Source organism: Gopherus flavomarginatus, chromosome 5, assembly GCF_025201925.1.
Source record: "Gopherus flavomarginatus isolate rGopFla2 chromosome 5, rGopFla2.mat.asm, whole genome shotgun sequence".
In the NCBI taxonomy this organism is placed as follows: Eukaryota; Metazoa; Chordata; order Testudines; family Testudinidae; genus Gopherus; species Gopherus flavomarginatus.
In genome coordinates this window covers 5254625-5270989 of record NC_066621.1, presented here as the reverse complement: position 1 = coordinate 5270989, position 16365 = coordinate 5254625, and the positions used below count along the sequence as shown (strand labels likewise).

Here is a 16365-nt window from a genome sequence, read left to right as displayed (position 1 = left end):
ATAAAATCCAAGCCTGAGAAATTCTTCCCTCAACCATGTATTCGTATTGCCAAGCTCCATTCTTCACCCATGCAGGGCTCACCTGTTCACTGGGGATGGGCCAGGGTGGCACGCTCCCTGACAGTTCCCCAATACCCCCTCCTAGGTAGGGCACATGTCTTGGCATTGCCTCATGCATGGCGTAGTTTGATACAGGCAAGCAAAAAGCATGGCATAACTTTGTTCGGACCTGCCTCCTCCTGTTAAACCAGCCATCCCAACTTTTCTTCTTTTAATCCTGCATTCTGTTGGTCTCAGTTACACATTGTGGCAATGAATGAAAAATGGCGGCATTTAAGCACCTTAAGAAAGGGAGAGACGTTTTTATTCAGTTCCATTGACGTCAGTGGCAGCTGTGTTGGGTTTGATCAACAAAGCACTAAGGCTGTGCTTGTCAGAAGGGCTCACAAGAGCTATGTGAATGACTGATTTTTATTTTTTTTTAATTTTCAGCCCACCAAAAAGTTGAAGAAAAATTTGTTTTGGGTCGAACCAAATATTTTGATTCACCCAAAATTAAACATGTCATTTTATTTTTGAGCTTTCAAATGTTTTCTGAGTTTTTAAAATAAAGTTGAATTTGAAAACAAAAAGTTGTTTTGAATTGAAAAATAGAAAAGTTTCATTTAGAAAATATCTAAACAGAATGTTTCAAATTTTTTGGAATTCACTTTTAGGTTTTTTTTGTTGGGGGATTGACCAAAACAATGTGTCATGAATTCTTGGAAGGTTTTAGTTGACCACCAAATGCTTTTTTTGGTGAAAAAGCTTCAGCCAAAATGTTTCTTTTTCCACCTCTAGTTGTCACTAACTCAGTTGTGTAGTCCATGCTCAGCACCTACCACAATCAGGCCCTAAAAGGTTGGGTCTTGGCTACCTTAGAAGTGTAGTAGTGCTGTGTTGAGATCAGCAGAGATTCTTGAGTGGAGCTGGTGGGAAAATAATTTTTTCCCTATGGAAAATTTCAACAAAAATGGGAGGCGATTGTTTTCATTGAAAATTGCTAGAGAAAAGTTTGTCTTTTTGGTGAAAAATCCAAAATTTTCTGCTGAAAAACCCAAATATTTTGATTCTGAAATAATATATAGCACTTTTAATCAGTAGATCTTAAAGAATTCACAGTTTTTAATGTATTTATCCTCTTAACTCTCCCGTGAGGCAGTGCAGTTATCCCAATTATTTAGAGGGGGAACTGAGAGGCTGAATGACTTGCCAAGGTCACACTGAAAGTTTGAGGTACACCAGGGAATTGAACCTGTTTTTTTTAAGTCTTAGGCTAGTGCCCAAACCGCTGGACTATCCTTTTTCTCAAAATGCCAGGATACTGCCTCATGGGAGTTGTAGTTTGGCTGCCTCGTGTTCCCAGTCTCCTCTGGCCACCCTTGTTGGACTACGTCTCCCATGATGCACCATGGTCTCCACCCATGGCAAGGAGAAATGGTTGCATCATGGAAGATTGCTACCTGGTGAGGATCTTAGCCCAAAGAGGAGAATGGAGACATGATACAACAATTGAACTACGACTCCCATGAGGCACTATAGCAGGATATCCAAATAGAAACAATGTGATTTCCAGATTTTTAGTTTTTTGATGAAAAATCCACATATTCCACAGAAAGCAGGTCCTTTTCATGTTAGCATTCTGGTTACCTGATGTAAAAAGAGAGAGACTGGGTGTCCCAAGACGAATCCCCACTTAATCAAATGATTCAGATTATCCAAGTTAAGTTGTAAAGATCCTTAAAAGTGCCCTAATGATCCTGAAAACAAGCTATATTCAATAAATTCTACTTTCCCATTGTGTATTTGACACATCACAGATCCTGGAAAAAATTGAAATGGTTGGGAAGCTCTACTTGCAACTTCTCAGCGTTGGCAACATCCTTTTCATAGACTGGAAAGCTGAAGTTTATTGTAACCCCAAACGCAAAGTAACAATCTACGCTGAGTTTGGAATAGCCGGAATCCTTGTTCAGAGCAACAAACCCGTCCTGGAAGAATTAGACGGCATTTGCAAAGTCATGGAGCATTGCCTTGTAGAGTGGAAGAAATATCTGGAGACTCAAAGGAACACTTATTGCCATCTAAACATGTTCACTGCACGCCAACTCTTCTACTTGTGTAGCAAGTTAGCCCAACTGCATGAAGGACAAACAGACCCACAGGTTCTCAATATGCTTTCTGTTTTCAAGCATGATGTTAAAGAAGAGGATATCAGAGAAGCATTAAAGAGAGCACTTGAAACTCCTGCAGAATCCGTTGATATATCAGAGAAAGATGATCAGTCCGTGTCCTGGAATGACTACGTTATTAAATTTCCTCAGCTCATCCAAGGTCTGGTTGAGTCTGGGTATGATGAATCAGTGGGTAAGGCAGCTCTCCAGAGTTATCTGCCAAACTCAGCCATCACAGAGCAAATGCTCATGGAATTTGCCTTAGACTACGCTGATGATGAGGAAAAGATTGAAGAGCTGAGCAAATTATATGATGAGCAGAGAGAAGCCTTTCTGCAGAAATCCATGAAGTTTAGAAACAGGAACAGAGATGTGGATCCATCCACCTTCCAAAGCCTTGCAAAAGATGAAGTGGCCACTTCCTTTGAGAGTTTACCATCTATCCATGACAAGGTGAATTTGCTCTGGAACGCTTACTGTAGCAAGCTCACTGGCCTGGTGTCAGACAAGTACATCAGCCTGGATGTTTTCGGTGAAATGCTGAAATACCTGACGTCTCCTGAAACCGCTGTCATTGAGAGGAATTTACCAGTGGGTTTGGAAGCAGGAAAGCCTTGCCTTGTCACATGTAAAGAAGAGCAGATGTTACCCTCCTTGCTGTCAGTCTATAGACACTCCAAGGGGGCACCTCTTCCAACGTATGATGAGGTGCTGGTCTGTACCCCTGAGACAGAAGAAGAAGACATTGAGCTGATTGTGAGGAGAGCTCTTTCTCCAGACCCCAGACACAAAAAGATCTATTGCTTGCTTGGTGCAGAAAAATTAGTTTACAAAGTCTCCAAGAACCTGGAGTCCCTCTTCTTCCACTTTGCACAATCTTGCAGCAATGCTGATTACAGGTTTCTTATCTTCTGTGACGCCAAAGCTCACAATTCTTATGTCATGACGGCCTTCGACACATACAAAGTCTCCTTTTCCTGTGATGCGGGAGCAGAAATTCAGAAATACCTGAAGACACATCTGAGAGTGCCCAGTGGGGTGGCACCTGTTGCTCAGGTCTTTGAAGAGCCCTTTCAACAGAATGTGAAGTTTGTATTTTCAGAGCGAGCTGGCATGGGTAGGTTTTAGTAGAGATTTAATCTGGATTATTATTATTCTGATAAATATGAATTGAATATAGATTAATGGCTAGATTCTGCTTAGCCCTTATGCACTGGGAGATAGAGGAGAATCAGTCTTCTCTGTCCTAGCCCTTTTCATGGTTCCCCAGAGAACATAGGGAACTGGTAGATCCATAGTCTAGCTAGAGGTGTAGCTATGGGCACACTTTCCCTGTGAGGCTCCTGCGTATCTTTTGACACTGTTAATCAAATAGGCTATTGGGTCCAGACTTGGCTCTGGGGCTGCAGGGGGTGGCTCAGGAGCCTGCTGAAGAGAATCTATATCAGAGTGGAGCAGAAAATCTGCCCTTAGTTTTAGCTTAGTTTATGATCTGGATTAAAAGGGTGGGGATTCAGAACCTGAACTGGTACCACAGTCACTGGGCCTTTACCATTTAGAAAGCTCATGTTACAGCAAGTTGTATCATCCCTGTCCTGTGGAGCAAAGGTGAGATTTCTCCAGTATAGAAACTTCTTTTAGCTCCCCAGCTGAAGAAAAATTATATAAAAAAAGGCCAGATCTTCAGCCTGTGTACATGAGTGTAGCTCCACTCACTCCAGTGGCGCTACACCTATTCACACCAGCTGGGGATCTGCACCATTGACTCCAGCTGATTTATGTCCATTTATACTAGCTGGGGATCTGGCCCATTGACGCCAATGGAGCTGTGGCTGATTTACACCAGCTGGGGATCTCGCCTTCTCTGATTCAGGTGAAGAAATGGAAACATAAAGGCAGAATATGAGGAGGCGGAGCACTGTAGAAATTGAATCTTGACCTTCTCTCTCATTTTAGGGAAGTCTTTGTTTGTAGCGAATACCACCAGAAAAGCCAAAGGCCGACCAGAGAATGCAGATCTGAGCCACAAAACCATTAGGCTGACAGAGTCGGAAATAGATTTTGGATTTCTCCTGGAGGAGCTTCGCTCACTGGAACAGAAACCAACGGAGGCTGGGCCCCGGATCTTCCATATTGACGTATCCCCTGTCGTAAGTAATCTTTACTGAGCACAATCTCCATGCCATGATATTCAGTGAAGATGGATTCTCTCATTCAAAGTGTGAATGTGCCTTTCAGTGTCAGATAAGTAAACTCCTTCCACTGATAGTTATGGAAAGCAGTTAGTACCAACCAATTTCTGTAACAAAGGGTTAAACTGTGAACAGGGGTGGTCACAAAATTGTTGTTGTCTTTCCAGAAGTTTCACCGCACACCAAACTCTACCCACCCACTTGTGATGCCAGAAGAAGATGACGCTCCCAGTAGATTTTAACTCGAGATCGCTGTGCAATGTCCCGGCACCTGCTACTCTGTCACAATGCTTGCAAATCTCTGTGTTTCCATTGTCTTTGTCACTGGCACAGTGACAGCCAAGCATTTACTGTCACATCAGCAGGGAGATCACACAATGACTCAAATCCTTGGATAGTGTAAATCGGTCTAGCTTGCTTGAAGTCAATTGCGCTATGCCTGTTTTACACCAGCTGAGGTTCTACCTGGGGTGTACTTTCGTGGAACATCTCTTCTCATTGCTTTCTTGGGTTTTCAATAACTTAGAAAGTTTAATAACAATGGGAAGCAATGAACAGTTGACATTTTGATGAAGCACAACTGACCAGCTCTGCATCTTTCTTGACAGGTCTCTAAGGGTCTTTACAAGTTACTGACTGAGCTGTGCATTCTGAGACACATCCAAAGTCCTGATGGCATGGTCTGGAAATGCAGAGTGTCCCATCTTTATTTGATTGAATACCTGGTGAGAGGAAAAGGCATAAGCAGCACAAGAAAACAAGAGGTATTCTCCAAGTGATACTGAATGGCAGGTTTTTTCTGGAACCTAGCAACGTGCATGTGATAGTAGCATGTTAAAATTCAAAGTGAGAAGACCTTGATGGAGCTACAAATCTTTGGCCAGTATTGTACCGTCCAAAAATAGAGAAAAATGAGTGAGCTGTATAAAATCATTGCTGTTGGAGGAGACACATATTTTCAATACTAGAGCAGTTTGGAAAATGGAATTTCCATCCTGTGGAAAAATCTGCTTTTTCAACTTTTTGTCCTAACTTTGGAAAGTTCTGATAAGTTTTGATTCAGAAATATCAAAATGAAAAATGGCAACATTTTTGACTGAAAGAAAATGTTCAGATGTCAAAAGGAATTTTTTTTCATTTTAACATTACTAATTCAAAACAATTTTTTGACGTGATTCAAAACAAAAATGTTGTTTTTTTTTAATGGAAATTTGAAAAATGTAATCAAAATCGACACTTTCATGCAGAAAATTTCAGTGAAACCACATTTTCTGTCAGGAAATTTTTTCAGTCAAAAAATTTGGCCAACTCTAGTCAGTAACCAGAGGAGCATTAGGTTGTCCACATTGTATATGTATAGGTTACAGTTAAGCAGCCTGCCTTGAATCTTGTGAAGCTGTTTATACCTATATGAATCTACCATTCTGATCTATATAATGTTATACAAATGACAGCACAAGGTGCCAGCCAATGGAAAATCACACCCCGAGATTGGTACTTAGCTTGTTTAGAGCATCAACTACACACAGAAGTGTGTAAGAGGCAAGACCATTGGACTATATTAGAGTAAGGCTTTTTTCATAGCAGGGTTTATAGTTTACCTAAAATTGGCTACTTCTCTCCTTTAAAGTCCTGTGAGTGGGACACTGTCATCTAGGAAGATGAGATGGTATCATTTATATTTGAGGACTGGGTAAGTTACTTCAAAAATCTAAATTTGGCTGTATCAGTGTGTGATTTGCCCTGTGTAACGTGGTGCTACCTTATCCAAATTCTTTGTGCTCTGCTCATTAAGCCACATCCTCATGGATAATATAATCATCAATGTGTAGATGATTTCTTCAGTTTGTTTGGGTAACTTCAGTGTTTACAAAGCTTTAACTCCTTCTTATTTGGCTTTTAGATGAGCAGTGAAATGGAGCAAGCATTTCTAGGTCTCCTTCCAGCTGTGAAATGCATGTCACCAACAGAAGTACTAGAGATGCTTAAAAATAACAGTTCTGGAGCACCTGCTGAAGTGGAACAGCAACTACTGGACAGTGACATGTTCAGGGGTGATGCCTTCCAAAGGTCATACCAGTACATCAGCAGATACCAGCGAAAAGCCAATCTTGACAGCTTCTGTTTCACCCCTGGGAAGGTTGAAGGGACCCAGGAAGAGTGTCTGAGTCTCTTGTTGGAGTCTTGTGGGAGAAAGAACCCTTCCTGGACTGAGCTCAGCAACTTCACGCGCTTCCTAAACCTCCAGCTGACGAAGTGTGAAAACTCTGTGTTCTGCAGCAGCGAATTAGTGAAAGAGGGATTTCAGGGGTTCAAGGCGTTTGTGATAAAATTTATGATCACCATGTCCAAGGACTTTGCGTTGCCTTCCCTAGCCATGGCAGATGAAAGCTCACCCAGTGAAGAGGAGAAAATGGATGAGGACAGTGTATTGAGCAGGTACCAGTTAAGACGCAAGTGGGAGCAAGAGTCGCACCCCTACATAATTTTCCATGCTGACAACCATTCCATGGAGTTCTTGGGCTTCCATATCAATCGGAGTTTTGATGCTGTCGATGCACATTCACAGCAGGTTTTAGAGGAGAAGGTTATTGATCAACATTTATATCGCACCCTTGAGGCTCAGAAAGTCCCTTTTAATAAAAAGTTTGAAGATCTGTCCAGAGAAGAGCAGCTAGAAACTCTCTGCAGCGTATTTGGTGTGAGAAGCTCCCAAGACCCAGATGAATCCTACCAGCTGACCCTGGACAATACCATGAAAATGCTGGCCATTCACCTGAGGTTCCAGTGTGGGATCCCCGTGATTGTCATGGGCGAAACAGGCTGCGGGAAGACCAAGTTGGTGCAGTTTATGTGCAGCTTGCAAAGAGCAGGAAGAGATGTTCAGAATATGATGCTAGTGCGTGTCCATGGAGGCACCAGCTCCAAAATCATCCACCAGAAAGTCAAGGAAGCCATCGAGCTGGCGCGCGTCAATGAAGAGAGGCACAACATGGACACAGTGCTGTTCTTTGATGAAGCCAACACCACCGAAGCTGTGTTTGCAATTAAAGAGGTCCTATGTGACCAGAGTGTGAATGGAGAGCCAATCTCTACCACACGCTTAAAAGTGGTGGCTGCTTGCAACCCTTACAAAAGGCACACCAAGGAAACCATTGAGAAGCTAGAGAAAGCCGGCTTGGGGTACAGAGTTCGGAGTGAAGACACCCTAGAAAAGCTGGGCTTCATCCCTTTGAGGCAGCTGGTGTATCGGGTGCAGCCTCTTCCACCGAGCATGTTGCCTCTTGTCTGGGACTTTGGGGAACTAAATGAAAAGACTCAGAGTCTGTACATCAGGCAAATTGTTAAATCCATCGTGGAAGACAAGCTTCCCAAAGAGAACATGGATGTTTTTACCTCCGTCATTTCCACCTCCCAGAAGTTTTTAAGAGAAAAGAAAGAGGAATGCAGAATCGCCAGTCTCCGGGACATAGAGCGCTGCATGGGGGTGCTGCTGTGGTTTTATAACTTAAGAGACCTGCTTTTTCCTCTTATCAACAAAAAAAAGAGTGAGGCTCAACAGTCAAAGGACTATGACCCATCCATTCATGCCCTTGCAAAGGGGTGTGAGAAAGATCAGATATCTGCATTAAATGACGCGCAAAGATCTCTGCTTCTTGCAGTTGGAGTTTGCTATTATGTATCTCTCGAGAGCCGCCAAGATTATCTGAAAGAGATAGCGAAATGCTTCTCTGTGCCTGAATCCCTGCTTCAGCTAGAGATTGTACTTTGCCAAGAGGTGTTCCTGGATAACCTCTCTGTTCCCAAGACAACAGCACGGAACGATGCCCTAAGGGAAAACATCTTCATGATGGTCATATGCATGGACCTGAGAGTGCCGCTGTTCCTTGTAGGAAAGCCAGGTAGCTCCAAATCCTTGTCTAAGACCATAGCTGCTGAGGCAATGCAGGGCAGAATGTCTAAAACAGATTTGTTCAAACGGTGCAAGCAGATCCAACTGGTGTCATTCCAGTGCAGCCCTCATTCCAAGCCTGAAGGAATCATCTCCACTTTCAAACAATGTGCACAGTTCCAAAGGGGCCAGAAACTGGAGGAGTTTGCCTCTGTGGTTATCTTGGATGAGATAGGCCTTGCAGAAGATTCACCTGAGATGCCTCTGAAGACACTGCACCCTCTTCTTGAAGATGGTTGCGTCGATGATGAAGTCCCAGAACCATACAAAAAAGTTGGTTTTGTTGGCATTTCAAACTGGGCCCTGGACCCTGCTAAAATGAACCGGGGCCTCCTTGTGTTCCGGACCGACCTCAACAAAGACGAGCTGGTGAAGACGGCCAAGGGAATCTGTGCTGATGAGATGCATGTTACCAAGATTGAGCATTTGTTCCCCTCCCTGGCTGACTTCTATTGTGAGGTGTTAAAGAAACAGTCCATGGAATTTTTTGGACTCCGTGACTTCTACAGCCTCATCAAAATGATACTGTTCTATGCCAAGGATAGAAAAAGCATCTCTGAAGAGGAACAGCTCATTGCAAAAGCAATTCCAAGAAACTTTGGAGGTTTAAAAGATCTTAATCCTTTAGATCTGTTCAGAAACTGCTCACCCATATCTCTGTCTTCCAACTTAGAAACCAGCCATACAGTTGATTTGTTACAGGAAAATTTAGACAAGAAACAGACTGGGTTTGTGTCTAGATACTTGTTGCTGTTAACAACAAACCACATAGCTTTCCAGATCATACAAATGATCAAACTCATGGACATAGAGAACTGTGATATTATATTTGGCTCAGGGTTCCCACGGGACCAAGAATACTCGCAGGTGTGTCGGTCTGTTAACAGAGTGAAAATCTGCATGGAGACAGGCAGGCCTGTCATTCTCTTAAACATTCACAACCTCTACGAAAGCCTTTATGATGCGCTGAACCAGTGCTTCGTCAGGTTAGGAGGGAACTATTATGTTGACCTTGGCCTTGGAACTCACAGGGTTAAATGCCGCGTGAAGGAGGAGTTTAGGTTGATTGTGATTGAGGAGAAAAACGTGGTTTACACGCAGTTCCCCACCCCGCTTTTGAACAGGCTGGAGAAGCACTGCTTGGAGATGAACACCATTCTGCAGTGGCAGCAGAAGAGGCTGATGACACAGCTGAATAAGTGGGCCAAGTTGTTCGTCACCATCAAGAACACAGTTTTCTGCTGCACGAAGCTGGCAGACCTGGCTCTCCAGGAACGTGATGTTTTCATTGGTTTCAGTGATGACACTTCTGCCACTGTTGTTCTGCAGTGCTGGCCGAGTAGTTTTCAGGTGATTTGTCTGCCCGATGAAGAGTCGGTCCTCTCAGCTTCTAAAAGCAAACTCATCGAGTGTGCAACCCCTGATTCCATCCTGCGCCTCAAATATTCTCCGCTGAAGGATGTGGAGCAGATTCAGGACCTGTATTTTAGAAGGCAGAAGCACAATGGCCTGATTGACATTCTGTGGGGGGCAGTGAATCAAGAGTCAAATGCAGATGGCACCAGTGGACTGTGGCTGGAGGTGAGATGTTTTATTTCAGTGTTGTTATAATAGGCCTGATTCTCAGAGGTGGGGGCAACCAGAACTTCAGTTGATTTCCATGATAGCTGCATCTTACCAGGCTATCCCAACCTGGCCTAAGATCCTCCCTCTTTTTTCACAGACCCAAAGCCCAGAAAGTCAATGAGAGTCATTATTATTGTGTCCATCGCAAGGAAACTCATATGACCCACTAATGTTTGGGGTTGGTATGTCATGCTATGGAGGGGACATGTTTCAGAACAGGGCTCTCTCCCCTCCCAGTCACAGCTGACTCCAATGCCCCAGTTGTGGTGCTATAGGGCGCTGTGCTGCAGGGAGTGGGGTGGGGGCTCTGTAGAGGGGCTCTCCCCTCTCAGTCAGTGCTGATCGCAATGCCCCAGTGCAATGCTAGGGAGCGCTGTGCTGCAGGAAATGGGGTAGTTCGTGACTCTGTTTTTTCAACAAAAAAAAATCAACATTTTCTATGAGAGGGGAAAAAAAGCATTTTCACATCAGTTCTGTTGGGCAGCCATTCAAAAGTCCTGTAAGGAATTATTTTTATTGCAGTTTTCCTATGTCTTTACAATAGCAAAATCAAGCACAAAAATCTTGCCTTAATTGACTTCTTTTTCATAGGTTTCTACACATGCAAGACTTCTAAACCAGAGAGATTTGGAAGTGGTAAGAAAGAGACTGAACCTCCAAAATAAAATCCGCTGTCTTTTTCTAAATCAGTTTGATACAGAACATGCATTCCGCCAGGAACTTAGGTAACTAGTTTTTTTTTGGTCCTTTTCTTGTTGTTCAGTCTTGTATGTGATATTTTTTAATGTCTTCAGTGTGATTTTTTTTAAAGTATCTAAAGAGACTTTTTCATCATGTGCAGTAAGTTCTTCAGAGAATCAACAGAAGAGAAACTGCTTTTTGTCCAGTTCAACTTTGACGAGCCGCAGAGCAGCAAAAGGCTTCTTGCCTGTGCAAAGTAAGCAGCTTTTCTTCATTTTCTTCATTTTAGGGCCCAGTACAGTGGAGGAGTTAAGCATGTGCTTCAGTGATTTGCTGAATCGGGGCCTTATAAAATAATCATGGTGGTTCTGTGCTAGTAGATCTTCCTACTGATGGAATTTCCAGCACTCCCTTCCACTGCAGTGTCTGAGGGAGGCAGAATGGGAAAAATAAGGCTGTGAAAAGCATCTTGGAGGCCAGTTTGGCACCCAACCTTAAACAAAAGCAGGTTTTCCCATAATCCAGCCGTTCTGGGAGCTGGGGCGTGGAGAAAAATCACCAGACTTGGCAACAGTCAGTACCCGTTGCAAACAGCAGGGACGGCCGATTGTGCTGGTATCGCCTCATATAATGTCAAAAAGTCAAAAGCGGTCTCAAGGCTGGTCTAAAACTTAGATCAACCTAACTGCAAGTGTCAGGGGTGTGAAAAACTCACTCCCTTGAGTGACGTACTTAAGCCAACCTAAGCCCCGGTGTAGACAGTAGTAGGTTGATGGAAGACTACTTCTATCAGCTTCTTGGGGAGGTGGATTACCCATAGCGACAGGAGACCCTCTCCCATTGCTGCAGTGAGTGTCTACACTTGAGCGCTGCAACGGTGCAGCTGCAGGAGTGGTTTAAGCATAGACATAGCCTTTCTCTCAGACTTTACATTGGAGACTGGAAACAGGGTGAAATTCTGGCTTCATTGAAGTCAATGGGAGCATTGCCATTGACTTCAGGATCTCAGGATTTCACCCAGAGGGAAGAGACGGATGGAGAGACGAATAACACATCTTCTATCTTGATTGTGGCCTAAAGGACCTACATGGGGAGGAGATTTCTGAGGGCAAAAAAAGGCAGAACGAGATCCAGTGGCCGGGAGCTTTGAAAGGAGACAAATTCAGACTAGAACTAATTGTTGAAAGGGAGGGAAATTAGCCATTGGAACAGCTCACCTAGGGATGGGGTGAATTTTCCATCACTGGGAGTCTGTAAATCATGGCCAAGCGTCTCCTTGTAAAAGCTCCACTCTAGCTCACACAGAAGTTATTGGGCTGGATGCAGGAATCACCAAGTGAGAAGTTTTCGCCTGTGCTATCATGCAGGAGGTCAGACTGAAAAGTCTCTTCTGACCTGAAGATCTATGAAGCTATGAATCTTACTTCTGTTGTGTTTTCAGGTACTGCATAGTGGATGAGAGAAGAAAACCAGGAACGACCGGTCCATCACACGTCGTCATCATAACCAAAGTCCCAAGGATACTCGGGGGGTGCAGCTACCTGGCATTCAGTGCTGGTAAGAACGTGCCTTGATCTGGAACTTGAAAGACGAGGAAAGCAAGAGGGATCGTTAACATTATTGCAACATTTGAATAGTTTTAACTGTCTTAATCACTGTTTTAGGGCAGAATTTTCAGTAGCACGTAAGGCCTCGATTTTTATTATTTAAGCATTGCTGTGTTCAGCATTGCACCATCTCAGTCCCATTTTGAAAAAGGCATTTAGGCACTTAGGAGACAAAATCCCATTGACTGTCAATGGGATTTAGACCTTAGGTGCTTAAATCACGTTTGAAATTGAGACTTAGGCTCCTAAATCAGTTAGGTGTTGCAATGCTGAGCACAGCAACACCTAAATAACTTTAAATATCTGGGCCTAAGTGACTTAGAAGTATAAGTCCTGTTTCCATGGAACTCATGTTCCTAAGTCACATGAGGGAAAGCTATCAACATTCAATCAAAAACTGGAATTTCAACAAAAGCAATAATTTTTCCAATGGAAGCTGGTTCTTTCTGTTGGGAATTCCCCACTCTTGTTTTTGATCAAAATTTGAAGTTTTGATGAAAAATGTCACAGAAATGTCAAAAATAAAAAAAATTCTGTTAGTTCTAGTTGGGAATTCTTAGAGGAAAAGGCTGTTGGTGCTGGATGTTCAAGAAAGCTAGCTTTGCCCCAAATGATAAAAATCACAAATGATAAAAATCACACACAGACAGAATGGCAGACTGTATATGAGAAAACAGTGACTCTGCAAGGATCTAGGGATCAGAGTGGACACAGTAGCTCAACATGAGCTCCCAGTGCAATGCTGTGACAACAAGGGCTAACACAATCCTTGGATGCATAAACAGAAGGCGAGAGAAGCAGTAGGGAGATGATTTTACCTTTGTATATGGCATTGGTGAGGCAAACACTAGAATACTCCATCCAGTTCTAATATTTACATTTTTAAAAGGATGCTAAAATTGGAGAAGGTGCAGAGAATAGATACAAAAATGCTGTGAAAGCTGGAGAAAATACCTTATCGTGCGAGACTTAACCACTGGAACAAACTACCTAGGGAAGTGGTGGACTCTCCATTCGTTGATATCTTCAAATCCAGATTACATGCCTGGCTGGAAAGATATGCAAGTTATTGGGCTCAATACAGGGTAACTTGGTGCAATGTAATGGTCTATGTTATACAGGAGGTCAGACTGATGATCTAATGGTCTCTTCTGGCCTTAACTCTGTGACTCAATGACATTTTGTGGTCTGTTCTGTTTGTGCCTCTGCAGGTGAGTGGCGCACTGTTCACTTGGATGACCTGCTGCCTCCCGAGACCTTTGCAGCCAATCTGGGACAACTCTCCAAAATGACAGTCGCTGAGATTTTCATGAACAGCACCCAGCAGGGAACCGACACAAGTAACCAACTTCTTGCTTTAAACCCATCTCTGATGTGTTGTTTTACCTTCTGCCATTTCCCTGCCCCATAAGGGGATGATAACATCAGTGGAATGAAGTTTAATCAGATAAGGAGACATCACTGTACTCTAAAAAGTGACTGCAAATGGAGCTGTGGTGTTCCATGCACATTCCCTCTGAGGACTCAGTTTTGATTTAGGCTACACACCCACACAGAGAAGTAAGAGGAGGGTAGGGAATCCCGTAATGTTCCTGCCTGGGTCATTCATCCACGGGTCCATGTGCACAGGAGTCAGAGGCAGTGCTGGGTTTACTATGGTGGCAATGGCACCATCGCACTGGGCCTATGCTTGGAAGGGGCTGTCACTGTGCCTCAGTGGGTCACAACTGAGAATATCAGACTGCTGAGAAATGGGGCAGACTCACCCCAAACCGGTGGTTATTCTTCCGTGAGAGATACCAAACCACTCACAAAAGTAACTTCAGTCTTACCACACGGGCTAACAAGATGTCAGAAATGCAGTCTCGTTAGGCACTCCAGCCCTTGTTGCATCACTCGAGTTAATGATAGTGGTTATTTAAAACCAGTTTAATCAAACAAAGGGTTCTTCTGATCCAGATGACCAGCCACATACCCAGGTCAATGTATTACTCAGATTTTACCCAGTAATCATGCTGTTGCCAGTCCTTAAGTATCTAATATTTGAAGGTTTTGATGCAACAGATAAGTAACATACAGTTGCTCATCATTCAAGGTTGTCCAAAGGATTCCATTGCCTCTGAAGATGCTGAAAAAGCCAATGACTCTCCAGAGGAAAATGTAAGTGTCTTATCTATCTTGCCTGCCATAAGTGAGCACTATCAAATTCAGTCTCAGCTTTTCAAATGTAACAGGTTCAAATTGGGGAGGTCCCTTCTTCTCCCGTTTCACTGCCCAAGGGAGGAAAGGTTGCAGGGCATCATGCCTGGCACTTTAGAGGAGATCATCAGCCATTCTCCCTTGTTAAGTAGTGTGGGAAAGTTGGCCCTCTGGTAAGGCACTAGGAGTAAGATTCAGGACTTCTGGGTTCCATTTCTGGCTCTGTCACTGACTTCCTGTGTGACCTGGGGAAAGTCACTGAATGTTTCTGGGCCTCAGCTCCCCGCTGTGACTGGGAGAGGCAATAGCGCTGCCAACCTCACGAGGATAAACTCATCAGTGTTTGTGAGGTGCTCAGATACTGCAGAGATGGGGCAACATGAGATAAGTACAGAAATTGCAGCCTTGAGATGCAGCGTGTGCCTCCCGAAACTGCTACCGAGATTGCCAGGGAGGAGCGCAGATGCTATTCTGCTGATGGCCGTGAAAATGAAGAGGAAGGATGGTCTATAGTAGTTTGGGCACTGGCTTGGGACTCAGAAGACCTGTGTTCCAATTCCTTGCTTTGCTGCTGACTTCCTGTGTAATCCTGAGTCAATCCCTTCGTCTCCATGTCTCAGTTCCCATCTGCCCAATGGGAACAATAGCATTGCCCTGCCAAATATTTTTCCAGCTGCAACTGATCAACACTGAATTCATGATCAAACAAAGTGTCCAGAAAGCTGTGATCCAGCTGGAGGATAAGAAAGACAACAGCCAGCGAGCTACAGAAAGGATACAGATTCTCTATGATGCACTTTTTCAGTCTCAGAGCAAGAATAGATGTGAGTATAAAGAAAAGACCTTATATCTGTGTGTGACTGGATATTACAAGATGTTCTAAGAACAAACTGGATGGATCAGTGGTACAATCACCTAGGATTCCTGGATAAAATAATCCCATTTAGACATCAAATGAAAATGAAAAATGAATGTGGCGGTCTTTCGTGCTGTTGTGCTGTCAACATTTGTTAAGTTCTGTGCAATTATTGGAGGCAACTGTGCAATCATCCTTAGTGATTAAATGGGATCCAACTTTAAGTAAATTAATGTGTAAATATTTCAAATTAAGTAAATGGAAGGTGCTTTTTTATGGAGGGAAACTATGGTCTAATGGCATGTCTAATTTGATTTGTCTAATCTTCGTTGCCAAAACTAATGGAAGAAGCCACATAACTCGTCAAAAATTTACTGTGAAAACTTTCAATGGAAAATTGTATTCTTAACAAAACAATTTTTCTGTGAAAAGTGTCTGGTGTTTTTTTTTTTTGGAAAATATTGACTTTTCATTTAAAAACTGAATAACTGCCAAACCCCAAACCTTTCAATTTGGAAATGCCACTAAAATGTCTCATGGGAGCTGTAGTTTGGTTACCTCATGCCCCCATTCTCTTCTGTGGGCTGGGCTCCAAGTTGGACTACATTTCCCATCATGCACTGTGGTTGTAGTAGTCCCATGAAAGTGGGGACACTGTGTGCATCATGAGATGTCATCTGGTCCGTAGAGGAGAATGGAGCCATAGGGCATGTGTGATAGAATCACAGAAGATTAGGGTTGGAAGAGACCTCAGAAGGTTACCTAGTCCAACCCCCTGCTCTAAGCAGGACCAACCCCAAGTAAATCATCCCAGCCAGGGCTTTGTCAAGCCTGACCTTAAAAACCTCTAAAGAAGGAGATCCCACCACCTCCCTAGGTAACCCAGTCCAGTGCTTCACCACCCTCCTAGTGAAATAGTCTTTCCTAATATCCAACCTAAACCTCCCCCACTGCAATTTGAGACCATTACTCCTTGTTTTGTCGTTTGCCACCACTGAGAACAGCTGAGCTCCATCTTCTTTGGAACCCCCTTCAGGTA

General features: G+C 43.5%; 1 protein-coding gene across 4 annotated transcripts in view; it reads left to right on the top strand.

The window, feature by feature from the left end:
- LOC127052728 (E3 ubiquitin-protein ligase rnf213-alpha-like) overlaps positions 1-16365 on the top strand; it is a 160543-nt gene that overhangs the window by 89567 nt on the left and 54611 nt on the right. For all 4 annotated transcript variants that reach the window (XM_050956653.1, XM_050956651.1, XM_050956652.1 and 1 more), the window contains 10 exons: positions 1860-3330; positions 4170-4363; positions 5014-5169; positions 6309-9938; positions 10575-10708; positions 10825-10920; positions 12106-12221; positions 13483-13611; positions 14367-14431; positions 15144-15294. In XM_050956653.1, coding sequence (XP_050812610.1) covers positions 1860-3330; positions 4170-4363; positions 5014-5169; positions 6309-9938; positions 10575-10708; positions 10825-10920; positions 12106-12221; positions 13483-13611; positions 14367-14431; positions 15144-15294 — 6142 coding nt within the window. The remainder of the gene's footprint in view (positions 1-1859; positions 3331-4169; positions 4364-5013; positions 5170-6308; positions 9939-10574; positions 10709-10824; positions 10921-12105; positions 12222-13482; positions 13612-14366; positions 14432-15143; positions 15295-16365) is intronic.